General features: G+C 46.3%; 1 protein-coding gene across 1 annotated transcript in view; it reads right to left on the bottom strand.

Moving 5' to 3' along the window:
* The window catches only part of LOC126473198 (putative inorganic phosphate cotransporter), a 168200-nt gene extending 151303 nt beyond the window's left edge, over positions 1-16897 (bottom strand). Inside the window, exon 1 of the mRNA XM_050100096.1 lies at positions 16767-16897. Coding sequence (XP_049956053.1) covers positions 16767-16839 — 73 coding nt within the window. The 5' untranslated portion in view covers positions 16840-16897. The remainder of the gene's footprint in view (positions 1-16766) is intronic.
* Positions 16898-21187: the final 4290 nt, after the last annotated feature.

Genomic DNA, 21187 nt, shown 5'->3' with positions numbered 1-21187 from the left:
GTGACTGACGGTTCAGAAAATGCTCAGTTCTAATGAATAACCGAAGGGTATACTCCTTGCATGAAAAAATATGTTATGCAAAAACGCTTACGTAATGGTTATTCCAACACTACCTGCCAAGTAACTACCGAATGGCAAAGCATTGCATAGGATCGCCGTATAATCTTATAATTTTAAGGGGAAACTGAATTGTTTGCATGAGTCTGCAGGTGATGCAAAATCTGTTCTGGTTCACTTCGTGCTTAAACTACGCAGTCTAAGTGTTTCAGACGGAAAGAAGGAACTAGCGCACCGTTCGCTTGAATGGTAGTGGGGAAACAGCGTGAAAGAAACGTTCACTATGGCCGATGTATCTCACAAGTAGTAATTTGGATTTCGAATGTAGTCTGAGACAGAGTCCTCCACATGTACTGCTGGCTGAACTCCGTGTTATGTTGAAAGAAAAATAAGTTTACCCCTTCTTCGAATGCGAGAAAACAAATCAGAATTCCCTGCTCCTCAAAACCGGCACTCGCCTTGTTTGCTCATCTGGCACTGGCCATTAAATGCTCTTTCCATTCAAAATGAGCGATTGTACGACTGCAGAGCGATGTTTATCGGAGTCTCTCTATTACACGTCGATTACGAGCGAAGTAAACAGCCTTACCGTCGACCGTATTCTCTATTTTACAGCACTGACGCTGTCGGGCGCATTGGTATCAATAATTTATGACTGCGCGTTCACGGATTTTTTGTGATTACGACTGATCCGGAGGCTTTAGTCGATTGCCAGAGCATTAACAAAGGGCGATTCGCGTCGTAATTAAAGTATCAGCTGAGGCCACGTGATTGAATAGCGTTGAGCATTTTCAGGCGTAATCCAGCCTCTCTCGGGTAACCGGGTATTAGCATGCGGGTTGGGCGAAGATCTTGCAGAAGGCTCCGTACACTGGCCGAAAGTAACCAAGGTCCCGTTGACGCACAATCTTGTGCGGTGTATGAATCAGGATTAGCTATACTTCACCGCATGGCAGCGAATTTAGTGTCGCTTAATGTCTGAAACAAGATTTCTGATTCAATCCGATTCGGCAGTGTAATACAGTGTTGTTCAGGATACAACTAACAACCCGCCATGAATGGAAGCCGAGAGCTTTACACCAGCGAACCTACTTTGGTTCGCGACAAAGATGGAAACGAAGGAAACCAAGTGCCCTGAATGTATATAATTGTAACACATTGTCTAAAAATAGGCGAAGTGATCTGCAGGGGTTGGACAAAAAAAATATGGAAACAGTAACGAAAAAAAAGAAAAAATAACTGCCATCCCTAAAATGGTGTATGAAACTAATTGGTATGCATAAACACAGGTCCTGTATGGTTTACAAGGGAATCTTACCATTATTCCTGCAAAATAGAGGTAAGTTCAGAAACGATGACGGAGGGAGATAGCAATCGCAGCAGACCACAAAGCTCAATGCTATTGAGATCTGGTGACAGTGACTGCCACGGAAGTCCCGACAATTCATTCCCGAGCTGACAAAACTAGTCCTGGATGTTTCCAGAATGAGATTTTTCACTCTGCAGCGGAGTGTGCGCTGATATGAAACTTCCTGGCGGGATTAAAACTGTGTGCTGGACCGAGACCAGAACTCGGGACCTTTGCCTTTTGCGAGCAACTGCTCTACTGCTGTGAGGACGGATCGTGAGTCGTGCTTGGGTAGCTCAGTTGGTAGAACACTTGCCCATGAAGGTAAAGGTCCCGAGTTCGAGTCTCCGTCCGGCGCACAGTTTTAATCCGCCAGGAAATTCGTAGTCCTGGATGATGTGACCTCTGTCAACATGGACCCTGTTGTCTTGGAACACAGCATCATCACTATCGAACAAACAATGTAAAATTGGATGGACATGGTTGGTTGGTTCGGGGGAGGGGACCTAACAGAAAGGTCCCATCAGAGTAGGGAAGAACGGGGAAGGAAGTCGGCCGTGCCCTTTCAAAGGAAACATCCCGGCATTTGCCCGAAGCGATTTAGGGATGGATGGATGGATGGATGGTCAGACGCGGGTTTGAACCGTCCTCCCGAATGCGCGTTCAGTGTGCTAACCACTGCGGATGGTCATGATCAGCAACAATGGTCACATAATCCTTGGCAGTAATGTGACCTTGCACAGTACCCAAGGGGCCCATGGTATACCACGATATGGTTGCCCAAACCAGCACCGAACCCCCGTCATGTTTCACTCCTGGCAGCAAGCAATCTGTCTCTTACACCTGGGACAACATATTCTAGATGTAAACTGGGTCAGAAGTTGGAATCAATGTGGAACAAGACTCATCCGACCAAATGATTCAGTTTCATTTCTCCACACTCCAGGTTTTATTACTTCATATTTTACTTTTACGGGAAGTTACATAGCCGGCCGGAGTGGCCTAGAGGTTCTAGGCGCTACAGTCTAGAACCGCGCTACCGCTATGGTCGCAGGTTCGAATCCTGCCTGGGGCATGGATGTGTGTGATGTCCTTAGGTTAGTTAGGTTTAAGTAGTTCTAAGTTCTAGGGGACTGATGACCTCAAAAGTTAAGTCCCACAGTGCTCAGAGCGATTTGAACCATTTTTGAAGTTACATAACTGATGACTGGTTTTGTAATTCCAGCTCACCCTGCAGTTCCTTACTTATGGAACTTCGTGTTGCTTTGTTGCTGTCAGGGTTCGCGAGTGTGAAACTCAGCTCTGCAGTCATTTTTGCACTTATCCTCTTATTTTTCGTTACATCCCTCTTCAACGATCGTCTGTTACGATCACTCAAGACACACTTTCTTCCGCGTTGTGACTTCCCAGATAATGATTTTCCGCTTTCTTCTATGCGGTATAAACTTTCGATACGGTGCTTTTTGAAAACATCAAACAGTGCGGCTGCCTTCGTGACGGAATCACCTACCACACATACACCGACAAGTTGTGCGCGTTCGAATTCTTTTAGCTCCGACGTAATGCACTCACGGTTACACAACGTACTGCTCTGGCCGCGACTGACACTTGCAACGTATTGAGGACATCGCACAGGTGACATTTGTAGTCAAATACAGCAGCGCAACCAGCAGACTTGGCTAGCATATACATTCGTGTTACAGGCACGTATTTCTCACATTGTTTCCAAATTTTTTGTCTACTCCCAGTATTATCGTTTGATTGCAATATTGGAGATAAAGAACCAGAAACAGTAACAACCCTAATATATAGAGGAGCGACCGTCCGGAGCTAGGTAAAGTCAAACGACTGCACAAAATTATTTGCAGGAAAATTAGAGGCTATGATGAGATTCATTGGAAGGATATTAAGGAAATTTAATTCGGCCACGACAGAAGCTCTTTACAAAATACTCGTTTGAGCGATTCTTGAGCGTTACGGAGATACTGACGAGCTCCTGTGGTAGATGTCAACAGAGAGGCGCTGTGCGTCGCGGGGAAGTTAATAAATGCCAAGAGCGCACGTTCCAAGGAGACTCGGGCAACATTTTAGTTCCTCCCACAGACGTGTGTAATGACCACAACGAGAAAATTAGAGAAATTAGAGCTGATATGGAGGTTTACCGCCAGCCGTCCTTCCCACACACCATGCGCGAATGGGACAGCAAATGAGGGAACTAATAGTAGTATTAGAAGTAACCTGCGCTAGGTATCGCGTATCGCAAGGCATCTTACGGAATATGTATGTACAGGAGTTGGACAAAAATGTGGAAACACCGTGAGAAACGCATGCTTGAACATAAATGGAGATGCTGGTCGAGACTAAAAGCTGCACGGCTCTATTTGACCACCAATAATACCAGTGCAAGGTCCTCAATACGTTGCAGGTGTCTGTCGTAGTCAAAACAGTGTCCGGTTCAGTTGTGTGTCCGTTATTTTGGAGCTAAATGAATTCGAACGTAGGCAAATTGTTGGCACTCGTATGGTGTATGTTTCTGTAATCAAGGTAACCGAAGTGTTTGGTGTCTCAAGAGGCACATATCGAAAATTCATAACGTTCAAAAATGGTTCAAATGGCTCTGAGCTTTATGGGGCTTAACATCTGAGGTCATCAGTCCCCTAGAACTTAGAACTACTTAAACCTAACCAAAATAAGGACACCACAAACACCCATGCCCGAGGCAGGATTCGAACCTGCGACCGTAGTGGTCGCGCGGTTCCAGACTGAGAAAAGTGAAACATGATGTGGGTTCGGTGATGATTTGGACAGCTATATCGAGGCGTTCCATGGGCCCCATGTTTACTCTGTAATGTAGCGTTACTTCCAAGGATCTTGTGACCATTTTGGGTCACCAGATCCATCCCGTGGTACAAGTTCCCCAATGGTGATGCTGTGTTCTAAAACACCAGGGCCTCTGATCGCACAGCTCGCGTCGTCCAGAACTGGTTTTCGGGGATGAACCGTCGCGTCTTCCCTGGCCATCGCAGTGACCACATCTCAGCATTACTGAGCCTTTGTGGTCTGCTTTGGAGAGAGGGGTGCGTGATCGCTATCCACCTCCATCAACGTTACCAGAACTTGCCAGTATTTTGCAGGAATGTTGAAATCCACACAGGATCTTTATTTACGCATTCGGAGGCATCTGGAAGCTGTTTTGAGTGTCAAGTGACGTCCTACACCGTATTGGACATAGCAATGCGTTGTCTGTTGGCGTTTTCATATTTTTGTCCACCCCCTGTAAATGTGGACAAATAAGTCATGAGAATTAGTTTTGACAGGGAAGATGAAGGAAATTGGCAGGAGTCTAGTGGACGTAACTACTGTGTCGTCCGAACAAGACACAGCCAGGGCAAAAGCACCACAGGCCCAAAGATGCGAGCTGGTGCCAGAGACATAGAGACTCGCCACTTGCGCGAGTTCCATCAGCGCCACGGGCGGCGATGAGGATGAAGATATCGACTTCGTCTCGGCCAGTGTACAATCCCCCAATCACCGGATAACAACGGACATAAGCCTACTCGGAAGACAGAAGAGCAGCTCTCGCCCATTTGGTTACAGATCATCGTCCAGGGCTGACTTAGACAGGGAACGTTGTTTAGTGAATTCTTAGAAGTGAACAGACAGTTGTAAACTGTATTTGGTGTGTACTGTGAAGTTTACCTACGATTATTTCCACTTAACCATGAGGGCCTTTTTCGTGTTATATTACAAGCAGTGTTGGAGACGTCATTATTCAACTAGTCACTAAGATAAGTAAACTCTTTTAACTCACTTGTGTGACTTCGTTACTAGTTTGTTGGAGTGTTGTGGAACCATCGTTCTCCTAATCTGTTACCTGGCCGTGGGGCACAGCTGTGTAATAGTGGCAGGGAGAATTTGCCTTAGCCGTGTACTGCACCACAAGCCGTTTCACGATCTCGGAAACTCGGCCTACCTCAACAGCAGTGGCAACTCTGCCTCCATTGCAGTATCGACGAGGCCTTTTAAACCTGGCGACGAGGCTTTACAAAAGGAACCATCCAAAATATTCAAATGAAGTGGTCAGGGCGAACCGTGAAAGACTTCGGAAGGTCGGACTGGCATCCGATCCCATGCGTTCCGAAAATCAGCTCAGGGCCTTAAATACCACGCGTCTATGGGACGTTATACTGTCATCTCTTTCCAGATACCGCCCCCACTAAAGCTGATCCAGTGCGTTCTGTTTTTTTTTCAGGAATTTAAGGTGGGTGCTATCCCACGGAGAACTGCTTCGTCAGAAAGCAGAGTGTGCTGAAACTCTCATTGCCGTGCGCAGGGAGTCACGACATCCGTGACAGAATAGTTCCCGAAGACCCAGGGGCACCTCTTAAGAGGCCAGCGATTAGAAGCCATCTCAGAAACCGCTGCGTCGCTCGGAGTCCGTGATAAGCGACGCGCTGACACAAGACGCCGCTAGTCTCATTAAAGATCGCTTTGCTGCGGGTTTCGTAGCATTGCTGTAGAGACGTCTCGACTGCGAAATGCAGCTGTCGTCCTCAGGACACGTTTCGCCTCGGGATGTGGATCACTTCCACAGTGAAACCTGTAGCGTCACTGACTACTGTCGAGGTGGTCTTGGATTCGCTTCATGATGGCCAGTTCTGAGTCTTCCGTGGTATAACACCAAATGAGGGGATCCATCCTGACACTGAAGTGTTCCTCAGTTCTGAAGTCTTGAACGAGAGAGGCGACGTAAAGGCTAAAGCTATGGAACAGGAAGCAGGATATTCCCGTGATTTTCCGTATATCTCCCCCAGAATCAGTTCGGGGAAATGTGGAAGATTCACTACCCCACCCTGTCCCTAACTAACATTCGACTCCGATCTTGCTGCCGACGAAACGTTAACCCCTAACCCAGTTTCTTTAGGAAGACTTGCACTAGGCTGTGACTGACACTATATTTTTAATTCAGGAATTTTAGATCCCCTTAAACATTCAGAATGCGCAATGGAAACTGGTCAATATTTAGGTATATGACAAGATCGATCATTCGAAGCAAAAAATTCAAGTAAATATTGGCCCTAAAATCTTATCTTAAGAGCTATAAGCAAGTCTTTATCTTCGATATTGCGAAATACCTCTCTTCTAGACACCAAAACTCTTAACTTTTAAGGTATACGTTTTAGAACCCATGTTTACTAGACAATTTTTTTCTTATTTTGGTCCACACTGCCTCGTCCCAAAATGTGGAAAGCAAAGAGCTTGCAGTAGAGTAGATTTGCTTCGCTGTATGGAAGATGAAGTGCTCACAGCTCTTAAGGTGTGCCTTTTAGACTACATGTTTACTTGACTACTTATCTTCGAATGTTTGTTCCTGTCATATCCGTGAAAACTGACTATTCCTCGCGGGATACCCTTTACATGGCATATTCGGTCGATCTATATGTAGGCTACTGCGTAGTGCATCTCATCTATTGGAGCTTAAATTGGTAATTTTGTTCACAACTTAAAGCCACATACCAACTGCTACGTCGATGCATCAGGAAGAGACGTTGTAACAGAGAAGAGGTGGTGCGGTGGTTAGCACACTGTATTCGGTTTCGGGAGAGCAGTAATTCATATCCCTGTTGGCCATCCAGACAGAGCGCTTTTATAGATATCCTGAATTCAAACGCCTAATGGTTTCTTTTATAATGAGACATTTCCACCTAGCGATGCTCCGTCTCTTCCGACCTCGTCGACAGTACGTTACATCCGAATATTTGTTCGACATACGGATTTACATTTGAAATACATGGATATTTCTTGCAATTATGCCACGACCGTTGCTTTAGCTGATTCTGTGAAGCCATACCTACCGACATGATACAAAAAATGGCTCTGAGCACTATGGGACTCAACTGCTGAGGTCAGTAGTCCCCTAGAACTTAGAACTAGTTAAACCTAACTAACATAAGGACATCACAAACATCCATGCCCGAGGCAGGATTCGAACCTGCGACCGTAGCGGTCTTGCGGTTCCAGACTGCAGCGCCTTCAACCGCACGGCCACTTCGGCCGGCGACATGATACAGGTGCGACTATTTGTATCAGACTTACTTTGCAATGAGATCACATAGAGCCCTTTACCCTACTCCCTACGTCTTTATCGCAGCAGAGAAACGTTGTCTTGTAGACTCATCTGTGCCAACGTTACTTGCAACAAGTTCAACAGTAAGAACATGCATGGCTCAACTTTCTTCATGAAGTAGCATGGCGTATGAAAAATTGTCTTGAGATGCAGATTTTGCCCGCAGCATAGCGTTTAGAAGCGGAATCTCTGTATACTGCACATGTTTTCGTAGTCGGCAAGAGATTCAGAAGCATTACAGTATTTCCGTGAGATACTTTTGATCAGTGCGAATGCAGACATTTTCGACGAACACACTGATTAAGTTTTCTGACAAAACCGGTTGAGTATTATGTTTTGCAATGAAGATACTACTCAGCTGATCTCTCGAGAACAGTTCGTGGTGTCATTTCCTTCTCCCTCCCTGCCCCCTCCCCCAAACCACCACCGCCCCGCGCGCTCTAATGTGTGAGAACTTAGAGCTCACACGTTTGGAGTGTAAATACAAGGTCTTTCCCACAGATGCTCACTGAGCAATTGCTTCCGCTCGGAGCTAGAAGTCCTTGCGCGTTGCTCAAACGTCTGTTGCTGCGCTATCTGAGTACAATTTATGAGTTAGTCCTCTATCGTACATGTGTGGTGTGTACCGCTTTCCGGGTATGTTGCCTTCCTATCGCTTACGGAACTCAAGGTCTTACTGGAAATGTAGTCTATATAATTTCTGATGGCGATCGTGTTTGCTAAGTATTATTTCTTTCCTGAATATAGCTCAAACACATTTGATCTCTGTTTTTCTGTCATTAGTGGGTCATTATAGCGTGGAGAAACATGTTTGCACATGCAACAGTGAGAGTGAATTTCATGTACATTTTCACTGGAAGAAACATTTGCTTATAATGTGTCATTTATATATTTTGCAACAAACGTTGGCGGCTGATGCGTACGATAAAAAAAAGACGAAATGTTCTTAACATATAACACACAATCAATTAATAAAGACGTACAGGTAATGTGTAACCACGTGTCCCTCCGCAGGTACCATACTGATAGCTTTGTATCAAAGACGGCTGTACAGTATAGACATTCCTATACACCTATTGTCACAAGTCAGACTGCATGGTCAGCTTCCAGTTTTCATTCTTACCCAAGTTCCGAACATCGGACAGTAATTGTCAGACGGACTGCTTTGAACAGAGTACGATCTGACGCATGCGCAGAGATATTTGACCCTTGACAACTCATCATATCTTATGGGAATGTACGAGGGCAGTTCAATAAGTAATGCAACACTTTTTTCTCGGCCAATTTTGGTTGAAAAAACCGGAAATTTCTTGTGGAATATTTTCAAACATTCCCGCTTCGTCTCGTATAGTTTCATTGACTTCCGACAGGTGGCAGCGATGTACGGAGCTGTTAAAATGGCGTCTGTAACGGATGTGCGTTGCAAACAACGGGCAGTGATCGAGTTTCTTTTGGCGGAAAACCAGGGCATCTCAGATATTCATAGGCGCTTGCAGAATGTCTACGGTGATCTGGCAGTGGACAAAAGCACGGTGAGTCGTTGGGCAAAGCGTGTGTCATCATCGCCGCAGGGTCAAGCAAGACTGTCTGATCTCCCGCGTGCGGGCCGGCCGTGCACAGCTGTGACTCCTGCAATGGCGGAGCGTGCGAACACACTCGTTCGAGATGATCGACGGATCACCATCAAACAGCTCAGTGCTCAACTTGACATCTCTGTTGGTAGTGCTGTCACAATTGTTCACCAGTTGGGATATTCAAAGGTTTGTTCCCGTTGGGTCCCTCGTTGTCTAACCGAACACCATAAAGAGCAAAGGAGAACCATCTGTGCGGAATTGCTTGCTCGTCATGTGGCTGAGGGTGACAATTTCTTGTCAAAGATTGTTACAGGCGATGAAACATGGGTTCATCACTTCGAACCTGAAAGAAAACGGCAATCAATGGAGTGGCGCCACACCCACTCCCCTACCAAGAAAAAGTTTAAAGCCATATCCTCAGCCGGTAAAGTCATGGTTACAGTCTTGTGGGACGCTGAAGGGGTTATTCTGTTCGATGTCCTTCCCCATGGTCAAACGATCAACTCTAAAGTGTATTGTGCTACTCTTCAGAAATTTAAGAAACGACTTCAGCGTGTTCGTAGGCACAAAAATCTGAACGAACGTTTTTACGTTGAAAAATAGTGTTGTGTAGCTAAAAGATTGGGGAATAACCTGGTGTATTTCAATGCTGAATAAAACAACCCCTGTTTCAGAAAAAAAATGTGTTGCATTCTTCATGACAACGCAAGACCTCACACAAGTCTTCGCACCTGAGAGGAGCTCACAAAACTTCAGTGGACTGTTCTTCCTCATGCACTCTACTGCCCCGATCTCGCACCGTCGGATTTCCATATGTTTGGCCCAATGAAGGACGCAATCCGTGGGAGGCACTACGCGGATGATGAAGTTATTGATGCAGTACGACGTTGGCTCCGACATCGACGAGTGGAATGGTACCGTGCAGGCATACAGGTCCTCATTTCAAGGTGGCGTAAGGCCGTCGCATTGAATGGAGATTACGTTGAAAAATAGTGTTGTGTAGCTAAAAGATTGGGGAATAACCTGGTGTATTTCAATGCTGAATAAAACAACCCCTGTTTCAGAAAAAAAATGTGTTGCATTACTTATTGAACTGCCCTCGTAGCAGTGCGTTTCACAGACAGAAAGTGCCTCGTGGGAGACGCAGTCAGACAAACCTTCGGTTTCTTGAGCCCCTCAGCGTATACGAATCTAGACAGCAGCGGTGGGAATATGATGCCCTCAAGATTAGCAGAGAATAATTCGAAGCTGCCGCTGTTAGAAGCATGAGGATCCTGTTCACTAGCTCAAATCGAGGAGAATACGCGAGAGAAATGGCAATGTCCTGTGAAGAGACCCTTTTCGGTGTTTGTCTAGCAATTGAAAACACGCAGTAGAAATTGTGCCAGGCTAGCTCGGCAAATATTTAAGTCCGCACATCTATACTACAGTATGCCGCCTGAACATAATGCCACTTGTAAGTATTGTTATCTCTCCCTCCAGCCGAATAGGTCTCTGAAGGCTCAACGGTACTGACCGACTGCCGTGTCATCCTCAGTTAATAGGCGTCACTGTATGCGGATATGCTCTTATACAGCACCCACGAACGATTTAATTACTGAAGAATTCTCAGTAAAATTCGCAGCGTTGAAGTCTTTCGAAAACACCATTCGGTACGCATAAACTACGATGTTCTCGCGCACTTGTATCGCTGGAGACTGCATAGTTTGCAAGGAGCCACCTCGCATATTGTTGTGACTTGCAGTGTCAGGGCGTAAAAATTGTTACTCGACACATTCAATTGCAACACGCTTGCCAAATTAGATGCCTGGCATATAAGAAGAGGCAATTTCAGGAAGACACGCTGAGAAAAAAGTTAATTCCTCTCGCGTGCTCGGAGGCCCAAGGGCGGCGCATGTGGACTCTCTGCGAACATAATATGCGGAACAGCGCAGGTGCAGGCGATGTGGTAGAAAGTGGCGAGACGTCGAGGTACAGCCCGTTCATTTGGCACGCGTGCGGCAACGTGCCCATTCACCGCCTGCCAGGTCATTTGCAGTCGCGCACAGCTGCCGACAACTAAGTTACATTTTAATGAAGTACTCGTCAGCTGACGCGCGCAAATGAAAACACTGCTTGCTGAGATTTAATATTTCGTTAAGGCCAATGTTCTTTGAAAGTAAACACAGTCTCTTAGATTGTTTTAGACTACGTACAAAGTCTCTCTTAACTGAGCGCTTATTAGCCGGGTTACAACACGGAAGTATTTTACGCCTAAGTACGGCAATCCAGGTGATTTGTTCTAGTGTCGTGTAAAACGGTTAGATAGCACGTCTTATATCGTAATTAGAAAAACCGTATAAGGCGACACGTTCGGGAGCGCCCATTTATAAGAGACAATATTTCGAATTTAAGGCATTGGTCACACCTCACATCGAGTTTAGGGTCATGCCCAAAGGCAGCAAGGTTTCACCCCTTTCGAGATATCCTTTCTTGTAACACTGCAGAGGATTATCACTGTATTGGTAACCTGTGGAAAACTTCTTGAGTAAAACTGTCCCGTAGCGGCAGCTCTGAGGTCTGCAGTGGTGACCCAATACTCTTCAGCACCGCCGACAACCGCAAACGTTCGTGTCCTTGTGTTACGACCGCAACATCCTCTACCAGCTTCCCTCTCCTTATACGCGAACTAACGCGTGATGACTCGTGATCTCTAAGTTATGATTTTTAGCAAAGAAGATGTAATAGAAAGTGACTCTTAGAGGACAACCAAAGATTTTATTGTCCTTTTGGAAGCAACTGCAATATTTTGGATTTATGGGTATCTGATAAAAGTAAAAGTGTCGAATTTCTGTGTAAGGAAGAGAAGATGAAACATCTAGTAAATGCAATTGGTTTGTCAGTAAACTAGCAAACTGTTAGCAAATATATTCTGTGCTGCCACCCTGAAAGTACCTCGTGTGCTTTTTGTGTATTTCGAGTGAACTTCGGCGAATATTCTAAGGAAGGAATTTGGATTCGATTGGTAGTATACATGAAAAAAAAATTGTCTCAGTCAGTCGATATGTGTGCACAACCACTGATAACATGAGTATCACTTCGTATCTCCTTCCTGTCTTCATTATATTGAGTTAAGATAGTGTAGTTCCTACGTTAGTCCCATCACAGAGATGCGACGTGTCCATTACGAAACCCTAACTCGTGTTTTCTTACAGTGAGTAAGATCTTCCTTGTGACTATACGGATGAAAATTAACTATGATGTTTAGTACTGCATTTGGCTTCGTTTCAGCAGCGGCGTTTTGTGACAGTGACTGGACTCACATTCACTGCATTCTATTCTTCTTTGGCCTCTGATCTTATAGCTATGTTGGCACAGAACAGTAGGAATGAAAAAAAAATTAGTTATTATTTGTAAGTAATTAATAAGACGTAAAGGTCTCAGCACTACGAGCATAAAGACTAATTATTTCATTCGTATTAGTGTTCCATGTTCCCTAACATGGAATACGCAGCATCCTCATCGTTCGCTCTTTCAAAAAAATGTGTTTCTTATAAACCGTTTAAACATAATTAAGTATTTCCACGCTATTTTTTGGCCCTCTGAGCAAGCCTTAAATTTACAGGGTGATTCCGTGACAATGATAAAAACTTTCAGTGATAAGTGCATCACGAGAGTAAAATGTACTTCAGAAGTAACTAGTTCCGAGCGATACAATGCGCAACAGACTTCATGTGAAACGGTCGTACAATATTACTCAATAAAAAGAGCCTCTCCTGGAATCAGATATCGAAAACAGAGGAAGAAGTCCTTTAAAGTGTGCGTGTGGAGCGCAGTATTGGATATGGGTTAAGCGAGGACCATCGGAAGTCCTAAGAAGAAAAAACTGAGGGAAGATTGCTAAAAATTAAGTGGTAAGATAAATTACGAAACGAGCATGCAGTGGAAAGAAGAAGTGAGGAAAGAAGTATATGATAAATCTTTATTAGAAGATGGAACTAGTGTGACATTATTACGATAGCTGGGAACAATTTACTTGATGCTCGAAGAAGCAGTAGAGGGTGAAAAACGGTTGGGGCAAAGAAATAATGGATACGTAAAACAGTTTCTGCGGACTTTGGGTGTAGTGGTTGTGTGGCGAGCAAACGATTAGTAGTAGACAGCAAAAGATGGGGAATTACGTACGAGATGAAAAGAAAAATATATCGGCTGAGGGAGCCATTGCTATCCAGTGTTGCGACAAAGTCGATCTAGAAAGAAAGTCAGTAAATGTCTGTGTGACTGTGCCCAGAAGAACTGTATAGTGCTACTCAGAACATCAGTCTTGTTTCGTCTATCAGATGCACTAATAGCATGAAGTGTGATGTTAGCTACCTCCCTACACTGAGTGTTGAACAGTCAGTGAACTCCTAACAGAATCTGCCGGTAGATATTCATGTCGCACTCTATGCTTGCGGTCTGTCTAGGGCCAGGCGTGGCACCTCTTCGATAGGGACGCCGCTACAGACGACAGCGCAGGGAGCTGCAGATACCCGCCGCTGAGGTATGCGTCCACCTGTTGCGGCGTCAGCAGAGCTACTCGATTTACAGAGCGCCTGCCCCAGCCAAAGTCTGCGCCGTCTCTGCGCCTCGCATAACTCTTAATCTGGCGACCATCCGTCTTCTCATTCCGCAAAACCAAGCAAACGGGCGTTAACTGAATCAATTGGCGCTGTTAGAGGCCGACCGGCTCACCTAATTAGATCCTTCCCTGATAAGACATAACCAAGTCTGCGGCTACAAACGTCTTTTATCACACAATTCCCGAGCGTCTGTGATTTTTAACACTGACCATCAGATAAACGGCACTTTAATCTTTATAGCGAATTGAGGTGCATCTTCTGTAATCGATAATACCGCTTGTCGGCCGAATGAGTCAACATAAAATTTCGGTTGAAATCCAGTGGAGCTTTGCGTTATGCTCTTTACGCAGAATTCGTTACGGTTTTTGATTTTCTTTCCACAATGGACACGAGGTCGTGGTTGTTAAAAACCAGTGTCAAACTGTAGTCTTTCACACTGCAAAAGCACTAATTTGCGCGTTTCGAAGGAGCAAGACTTCATCATCAGAATTATTATATGTAATCTATAAAAGCGATTTATATTTGTATCTTTATCGCTTTTATAGATTGTTGTACAATAATTCTGATCAAGGCTTGCTCCTCAGCAATTTTGGTTCTTATGCACTGTTGAAGGTGACTGAGCCTACATTTTAATACTGACTTATGATTGATGGTGTTCAGATTCACACAGGTAGGTGACAGGCAGTTAGACTTTCAATTTCAGCTTTCAACTATATTATGTTTAGTCACACGCTCAACAATGTTCGAAATTCTCCAGTTACTTGTATAACACTACTAGTACAGTTCCGAGCTCTGTGTTAGGAAGTCCATTAATCCATGAGTTATTCTGCTCTCTGTCTTTGTTCACTTCTGCCGTATTATTGGCACAGTGCAGCAGTGAGCACATTAATTGAGACCAGGTGTGTCCAACCTCTTAGCTTGACTGGGGCACACTGAAAGATGGGAATTATTAAGCCGCACGTAATACATTTAGCATTAACAATAAACGCTGAGGAAAAAAAAATGCGTAGGGTCCAATGAGGAGATAGCATCTTGTGGCGAGAGCTCCATATTGAAAATATTCAGTTTATCTTAACTTTTTCATGAATTGATTTTTATGTTTTTTCCAACCGTGTGATAGTGCTCACTTTTTGGGGCTCTTTGATGCTTGCTTTAGGCTGCATTCGGCCAGTGTGCCGCAGGTTGGAGACCCCAGACAGACAATATCAACGTAACTTTAACAGCCAATGCTTACATATACTGTTTGCTCGTTAACAAAAGATATGTGAACATTGACTGACAGCCTTTGTAGTCCATCTATTCTTGCTTGAACTGCCCACCCCCCATTTTTATTCTTTCACAGGATCAAAGAATGATACTTCATGCTATGAATACAGTGTGCTGGATCAAGACTCACAACTGAACCCTTAGCTTCTGCGCCCATGCTCTTCTAATTCACCTATCGAGGCACGCTCCACAAGATTCAGCCTGCGTATCTTTTCTACACAACACTGGTACTCTAGCATACATTGTTAGACTGGAAGCCCCCTAAGGAAGGTTTTAAAACCACAATTACATAGGACAAAATAAAATTTTGATATGCTACCAAATTAATTTTTCAAAAACCAACCGGAAGAGCCAAGGATATACACCCTGTTAACAATGTATTCCATATTTTGAGAGATGGCAGTATGGACAAAAACAAGGAAGAAGATATCAGCAAACTTCAGCTCTAAAATGCATACCTTAAGAGCTATGAGAAATTGTTTTATCTTCGCAACCGTGAAACGCGTCTCTGTTACCAAACAAGTGGCTCTTAGCTCTTCAAGTATGCGTTTTACAGCCCATGTTTACTGGCCTTTTTTGCTTGTTTTGATCCACGCTGTCACCTCTCAAAATATGTGATACTTTTTTAAACACCCTACATATATAGTATCTGGTGTTTTTTTAAAGTGTCCTATATTGGAGTAACAGAAAAGATTAAACAAGGCGGGGCATGTAACGCCGAGGGATTGTTCAGTAAGCGCGATAGCGTTCCGTAGATGCTCAACAAACTCCAGCGCCAGAGACTATAAAAGCGTCGTTGTGCATCAGAGATGAGTTTACTTTTGACATTCCGAGAATGGCGTTCCTTTCACATCTCGTGAAACGCGACGAGAAAATCAGAGAAAGCTGTATGCGCACGGAGGCGTACAGTCGTCTTTTCTTACTACAAACCCATTCACAAGTGGAACTGGTAAGGAGGAACATGCTAACGGTAACCACCAGATACGGAACGATCTACAGCTTATGACTGAGAACGTCTTATCAACCGCCTGAAGATTGGTTCAGGGTTGAATGTTTCACTTTGCAGCGGATTTCGTGCTGTAATGACACTTCCTCACTGACTAGAAATCTCGAACCAGCACTCGAACTCATGTACTGTTGTAAGAATATTGGCAGCGGAAGCATGAGGCTGGGTTGGATTACCACTGCAACGTAAAGTTTCCATCTATCCGGTAATTTCATTACGCCTCTTTGCAAACTCTGCTGCTGAGGGAAATATTTATCCTGAAAATGCACAGAATGCTTTCATAGGCTACGTGTGCGTCGACTGTTTTATTACCAACATCTATAAGAACAATATGTTACTCCGTCTTCGTTTGGTCGCATAGATGACATTCTTATAAGAAAGTATACAGTATCAACGAAAAGAAAAAGGATGAACATTGAACAAGCTGGAAAATATATTAAGGTAGTTTTAGGTTACGGAGGGAATATCCGAAAAACAGACGTTATACTAGTGAGGAACGAGGCACAGCTTGCTTACTGTGAAAGCCACGTCGAATGTACGGGAAACAAGAAAATAAATAGTGCTACGTAGTGCCTGTATCACGACGAGAAAACAATAATGGCAGCCTGCCAAAAAGGCGATAAATCCACTGTAATATTGCTACGCTGTCACCAGGAGACAACAATACCTCCCACACATTTCCAAAAACACCTGTTCGTAGCAGATGCGCAGCTGGTGGCGCACAAGCTGCGAAAACAATCGCCGCTTAAAGTTTACTGCGAGTGCTGCGCGGGGCGGCCATGTTTACCTCTCGGCGGGTCCGGGGCGATGATGCGGAAAGTGCTGTCGCGGATTTGTCGTTCCTCCTGGCTGGTGCCCATGCCGTCTCGTCTGGTCTTCCGAGCGCGGTGCCCTGCTTCGCTCCGTGTGTTCCGTGCGACTACTGCCGGACGAACTCGCGGCGCGCGCCGCTGATGTACCCTCGGCGCCGACCAATGGGAGAGCGCGCCTCCCCCCCCACGGACGGCCACACCGCCGGCTCACGTGAAGCTTGCGTGGGGCCGTCAGCGTCTAGATTAGGTCGCCCGACCCGCGCACACGTGGGCTTAGCCCTGCGGGCGCACCTCCGGTTAGCCCCAAGCTGTGTGGTGAGGGATCACCCGCGGCTTCGGAATTTGCCTCGGCTTACCGTCCCTGCGCAGGGATATGCAGAGAGAGAGCTCTGCTCAACTGGAGCTGACAGATAACGTCCACGCCTGTTACAGCAGGATGACAGAGCAGGATTTGCCGGGTTTTGGTTGTTTTGGGAGGAAACAGATCGTTCTCGAGCAGTCCGTTCTGCGTAGCTTCCGTCGCCTCGACCGAAATCACACTCGCTGCCAGGGTCCACACACTCTTGACGATTCGCGGCGCGCGAGAAAAATTACGCGACATCCAGGTCCGCGGGCTTGTTTGTTAACGTTTAATGGTTGATCCAGATTAATTACCTTCACTGATATACGTGTAAAATTAGTCGAAATAATGGTCGCCAGCCTCTGTTTGATCCACGAGACACGATTCACCATTCTAATGATGATGATGATGTCCCATACTCCTTGAGAGAGCGTAGGGGAACGATGCGGCAGACCCGCACCGCCGTACTAAGCAAGGTCCTAGTGGGGTTTGTTTGCCATTGCCTTCCTCTGACCGTAATGGGGATGAATTGATGATGATGAAGACGACACAACAACACCCAGTCATCTCGAGGCAGGTGAAAATCCCTGAGCCCGCCGGGAATCGAACCCGGGACCCCCTGTTCGGAAAGCGAGAACGCTGCTGCGAGACCACGAGCTAAGGACCATCATTCTAAAGTAAATAATAAATAAAAGCCATGTAGTTACCTAACTACAGTGGTGTGCAAAACGTAAGAACGATAGCAACTTTCACAGGATGTGCTACTCTCAAGTGACATATCTCGATGAAACTTCGACGATACATAGAAAGATCTGCTACAGTGCAAGAGCTGACTGAAGTAAACACGCAATGAGACGAACAGAAATGAAACTTCGTTTCAAACATAATACACTCCTGGAAATTGAAATAAGAACACCGTGAACTCATTGTCCCAGGAAGGGGAAACTTTATTGACACATTCCTGGGGTCAGATACATCACATGATCACACTGACAGAACCACAGGCACATAGACACAGGCAACAGAGCATGCACAATGTCAGCACTAGTACAGTGTATATCCACCTTTCGCAGCAATGCAGGCTGCTATTCTCCCATGGAGACGATCGTAGAGATGCTGGATGTAGTCCTGTGGAACGGCTTGCCATGCCATTTCCACCTGGCGCCTCAGTTGGACCAGCGTTCGTGCTGGACGTGCAGACCGCGTGAGACGACGCTTCATCCAGTCCCAAACATGCTCAATGGGGGACAGATTCGGAGATCTTGCTGGCCAGGGTAGTTGACTTACACCTTCTAGAGCACGTTGGGTGGCACGGGATACATGCGGACGTGCATTGTCCTGTTGGATCAGCAAGTTCCCTTGCCGGTCTAGGAATGGTAGAACGATGGGTTCGATGACGATTTGGATGTACCGGCACTATTCAATGTCCCCTCGACGATCACCAGTGGTGTACGGCCAGTGTAGGAGATCGCTCCCCACACCATGATGCCGGGTGTTGGCCCTGTGTGCCTCGGTCGTATGCAGTCCTGATTGTGGCGCTCACCTGCACGGCGCCAAACACGCATACGACCATCATTGGCACCAAGGCAGAAGCGACTCTCATCGATGAAGACGACACGTCTCCATTCGTCCCTCCATTCACGCCTGTCGCGACACCACTGGAGGCGGGCTGCACGATGTTGGGGCGTGAGCGGAAGACAGCCTAACGGTGTGCGGGACAGAAGCCCAGCTTCATGGAGACGGTTGCGAATGGTCCTCGCCGATACCCCAGGAGCAACAGTGTCCCTAATTTGCTGGGAAGTGGCGGTGCGGTCCGCTACGGCACTGCGTAGGATCCTACGGTCTTGGCGTGCATCCGTGCGTCGCTGCGGTCCGGTCCCAGGTCGACGGGCACGTGCACCTTCCGCCGACCACTGGCGACAACATCGATGTACTGTGGAGACCTCACGCCCCTCGTGTTGAGCAATTCGGCGGTACGTCCACCCGGCCTCCCGCATGCCCACTATACGCCCTCGCTCAAAGTCCGTCAACTGCACATACGGTTCACGTCCACGCTGTCGCGGCATGCTACCAGTGTTAAAGACTGCGATGGAGCTCCGTATGCCACGGCAAACTGGCTGACACTGACGGCGGCGGTGCACAAATGCTGCGCAGCTAGCGCCATTCGACGGCCAACACCGCGGTTCCTGGTGTGTCCGCTGTGCCGTGCGTGTGATCATTGCTTGTACAGCCCTCTCGCAGTGTCCGGAGCAAGTATGGTGGGTCTGACACACCGGTGTCAATGTGTTCTTTTTTCTATTTCCAGGAGTGTAATTACACTAAAGTCACCGTGATTCGTGACGGTCCGCTGCGCATTACAAAAGGCGGAACATGGTTCTTAATAGAATATACACTACTGGCTATTAACATTGCTACACCAAGAAGAAATGCAGATGATAAACGGGTATTCATTGGACTAATGTATTATACTAGAACTGACATGTGATTACATTTTCACGCAATTTGGGTGCATAGATCCTGAGAAATCAGTACCCAGAACAACCACCTCTGGCCGTAATAACGGCCTTGATACGCCTGGGAATTGAGTCAAACAGAGCTTGGATGGAGTGTACAGGTAAAGCTGCCCATGCAGCTTCAACACGATACCACAGTTCATCAAGAGTAGTGACTGGCGTATTGTGACGAACCAGTTGCTCGCCCACCATTGACCAGAAGTTTTCAATTGGTGAGAGATCTGGAAAATGTGCTGGCCAGGACAGCAGTCGAACATTTTCTGTATTCAGAAAGGTCCGTACAGAACCTGCAACATGCGGTAGTGCATTATCCTGCTGAAACGTAGGGTTTCGCAGAGATCGAATGCAGGGTAGAGCCACGGGTCGTAACACATTTGAACTGTAACGTCCACTGTTCAAAGTGCCGTCAATGCGAGCAAGAGGTGACCGAGACGTGTAACCAATGGCATCCCGTACCATCACGCTGGGTGATACGCCAGTATGGTGATGACGAATACACGCTTCCAATGTGCGTTCACCGCGATGTCGCCAAACACGGATGTGACCATCATGATGCTGTAAACAGAATCTGGATTCACCCGAAAAAATGACGTTTTGCCATTCGTGCACCCAGGTTCGTCGTTGAGTGCACCATCGCAGGCGCTCCTGTCTGTGATGCAGCGTCAAGGGTAACCGCAGCCATGGTCTCCGAGCTGATAGTCCGTGCTGCTGCAAACGTCGTCGAACTGTTCGTGCAGATGGTTTTTGTCTTGCAAACGTCCCCATCTGTTGACTCAGGGATCGAGACGCGGCGGCACGATCCGTTACAGCCATGCGGATAAGATTCCTGTCATCTCGACTGCTAGTGATACGAGGCCGTTGGGATCCAGCACGGCGTTCCGTATTACCCTCCTGAACCCACCGATTCCATATTCTGCTAACAGTCATTGGATCTCGACCAACGCGAACAGCCATGTCGCGATACGATAAACCGCAATCGCGGTAGGCTACAATCCGACCTTTATCAAAGTCGGAAACGTGACGGTACGCATTTCTCCTCCTTACACGAGGCATCACAACAACGTTTCACCAGGCAACGCCGGTCAACTGCTGTTTGTGTATGAGAAATCGGTTGGAAACTTTCCTCATGTCAGCACGTTGTAGGTGTCGCCACCGGTGCCAACCTTGTGTGAATGCTCTGAAAAGCTAATCATTTGCCTATCACTGCATCTTCTTCCTGTCGGTTAAATTTCACGTCTGTAGCACGTTATCTTCGTTGTGTAGTAATTTTAATTGCCAGTAGTGTATGATCACCATGGACGGCAATGCAAGCTCTGCAGGGTACTTCCACGCTGACCATAAGGGTGGTAAAGTCTTGTGGTTTCTAGGTGCATTACCCGTTCCCACCTCTCGGCATATGAGGATACATCCAGCTCTGTCAAATGGTCTGAGCACTATGGGACTTAACATCTGAGGTCATCAGTCCCCTAGAACTTTGAACTACTTAAACCTAACTAACCTAAGGACATCACACACATCCATGCCCGAGGCAGGATTCGAACCT

This window comes from Schistocerca serialis, chromosome 4, assembly GCF_023864345.2.
Source record: "Schistocerca serialis cubense isolate TAMUIC-IGC-003099 chromosome 4, iqSchSeri2.2, whole genome shotgun sequence".
Lineage (NCBI taxonomy): Eukaryota > Metazoa > Arthropoda > Insecta > Orthoptera > Acrididae > Schistocerca > Schistocerca serialis.
Note: the sequence above shows the minus strand (reverse complement) of the source record. Positions and strands in the feature narration are given on the sequence as shown.